The sequence below is a fragment of the Trachymyrmex septentrionalis genome, unplaced genomic scaffold (assembly GCF_001594115.1).
Source record: "Trachymyrmex septentrionalis isolate Tsep2-gDNA-1 unplaced genomic scaffold, Tsep1.0 scaffold115, whole genome shotgun sequence".
NCBI classification, from domain to species: Eukaryota; Metazoa; Arthropoda; class Insecta; order Hymenoptera; family Formicidae; genus Trachymyrmex; species Trachymyrmex septentrionalis.
Window position 1 is genome coordinate 224,820 of NW_017304279.1, and position 2,647 is coordinate 227,466.

At 30.4% G+C, this 2,647-nt stretch overlaps 1 protein-coding gene across 1 annotated transcript in view; it reads left to right on the plus strand.

The window, feature by feature from the left end:
* Nucleotides 1–1,459, plus strand: part of LOC108753909 (inactive hydroxysteroid dehydrogenase-like protein 1) — a 9,339-nt gene extending 7,880 nt beyond the window's left edge. Inside the window, exon 4 of the mRNA XM_018495897.1 lies at nt 1,091–1,459. Within this exon, the coding sequence (XP_018351399.1) occupies nt 1,091–1,306 (216 nt within the window). The 3' untranslated portion in view covers nt 1,307–1,459. The remainder of the gene's footprint in view (nt 1–1,090) is intronic.
* The last annotated feature ends 1,188 nt before the right edge of the window (nt 1,460–2,647 follow it).

Here is a 2,647-nt window from a genome sequence, read left to right on the forward strand (position 1 = left end):
GATCCATGTTCTCGCTGACACGATCTGTCGAACAAGCGCCGCGGTAGATAACTAGTTGACTCGCGTGCGATCCATATCGGCTCGTGTAATCTATGATTCCTTGATGCACATCTTTGTTGTTCTCTTCCTCTCTGATGAATCTCGACTACGCAATCGTCGACACAACTGCGGAATAATTCAGCGTAGAGCGGCAGTTGTATCTCAGTGAACAATAAACAGAATAATTAAAACTCAGGGGGTGATTAATTCCTGACCACGCCCGAATGCGAGAATATTCAGCGTATCATTCGCGTGGACGATCAATAGTCGCGCTAACAATATATATACTTAAGTATATACCTATATATATTATAGAACTGAAGAAACAATGTTTTATACAATAAGCAAATCGAATTTATTTTAATTTAATAATTTTAATTGAAGTATTAAACTTAATAAGATTTAGAATAAATTTGACGCTTGCGAATGTGATGAACTTACTAGTCGCGGATATATGAATTTTTTAAATACTTAATAAATATTTTAGTAGTAATTATTATTTGCATAACTATATGTATTTTTCTTTCTATATAGGGAATTAAGGTTTATAACATCTGATCAGAATTTCAAGATATAATTAATGTTTCAATAACATTAATTTTTTTTTTACGCAAAATGTCAAATGTTTTATACATTAAAGGTCAATTATTTTGGAAATCTGACGTTGGAAATCTAACTTTCAATATCATTTCCATCATTCAAAAATCTATAAGAAACACCTTATATGATACAAAATATTTTTCTGTTATGATTCCATGTAATTAAAACGCTCAAATATGGTGATAAATAATAGCTGCAAAAAATTTTAATACTTTGACAATCAATTTGAGCGTTCTTCATATTTATTATTTGTTTCTAACAAAATTATTTTCAAATTTATATCTATGTAGCTAAAGTTTTAAATACTTCAGCAAAAAACCGTTCTTTTCATGTATTGCTTCAAGCTTAAAATAATACGTTATTTTTATATAATATATGTCTGTGTTTTCATGCAATTATTAAAAAATGTACGTCTACATTTTTATTTAAAACATTTTATTTAAAACTGCAGGTTTCAAGTACATTTGTACCTGATGCTACAACTTATGCAAGAAATGCTATTGCCACTCTGGGTAAAATGGACAACAGTACTGGTTATTGGGCCCATAGTATTCAAAAGCTCATCATTCTAATGGTACCTGTATGGATTAGAATAAAAATAGGACAAATTATGAATGAACATTTCAGACAAGACTATTTCGAGCAACAAAGACAAAAGAGATTGTAATAAGATATTTTAAATAAACAATTATTTTTGGAAGATATTATATCGTACTAACGTAGAAACTAATTTTTAGCAATTTTTAATTATTACGAGTAATATAGAAGATAATATAAATGAATATAAAAAGAAGATGCAGCAGAAGAGTAAAAGAGACAAAGAGACAAAAAGAGAGAATGTACGCGAGTGTGAATGCGAGAAAGAAAGAGAGAAAGACAGAAAGAAACTTTTTTTTATACTTAAATTTTTATTTAATAAAACTTCAAGTCTCATTTCTTCCACAACTAATATTCTCTATTCTAGATTAAGACTTCTTCTATCTTCTTTTCCCTAAATTTTATTCTTATTCTAATAATCGATTATGTAAGCGATTATGTAAGCTGAAGTTGCAACACGCATGCAATTTTGATTAATTTGAAATAAATTAGTTTGTATTTTTTTTTAATTAAAAATGATATCTCTGTGACTCGAATTTAACAATAATAAAGTAAAGGCATGTGAGAGTATAATAGAGCGTATTCAATGTATAGTTTCCTTACTAATAAGTATAAATGTATATTTTCCTTACTAATAAGTATAAATTTTGAACGTTTTGACCTTTTTTTAGGCTACGCCGCTCCGAATAAACAAAATAACATATCCTGAAATTACAGCGTAGACAGTGTCCACTTGGAATATTTCTAATCCATAAAGACAGGAATATGAGAACAGTCTTTTTAGAGCGGTTTTTCTTAACGTCTAGACTGCAACTTCCAGGTAGGTCACCAATTTAAGCGGGTAGAATATTACTTTTTTTTTGTTCGGGGCGGCATAACCGAACTAATATAAGCACTACTGTGCTGCAAATTTCCAGTTCAGTTTAGTTTAATTGGGTTTTTTATGAGTTCCTATAAAGGACTATAAGCGCGTTTTAGTGAATAAAGAAGTTTCACACTTCATACATAGATATATAATTTGCGCGACGTCTTCTGTGCTTGACTCCTACTGCTCGTATCCTTTCCAGTTCTTTAATTTAAGAGTCTTGATTAGTTTGATTTTTTATACACATTTATAATAATTATACCTGAAATTAACTACTTCAAATTGGTATTAAAAAACACATCTTAGTGGGATTCGAAAACCTGGGGCCTCTGGATTATGAATCTTCTACGTTACCCGCTACACCACTTTTTCAATTGGTAAATGTGTTATTCATTCTACTTGTTTTTTATGAGTTCCCTTCCTTTTCCGTTTTTCAGTCAGCACTTGACTATGTTTCTTAACATCGCATCGGTTTGATTGCCCCATCGCACATACAATATTAAGCTACGTCGAGATCCATCACATTTGCTGATTTCCGCGCGTTAA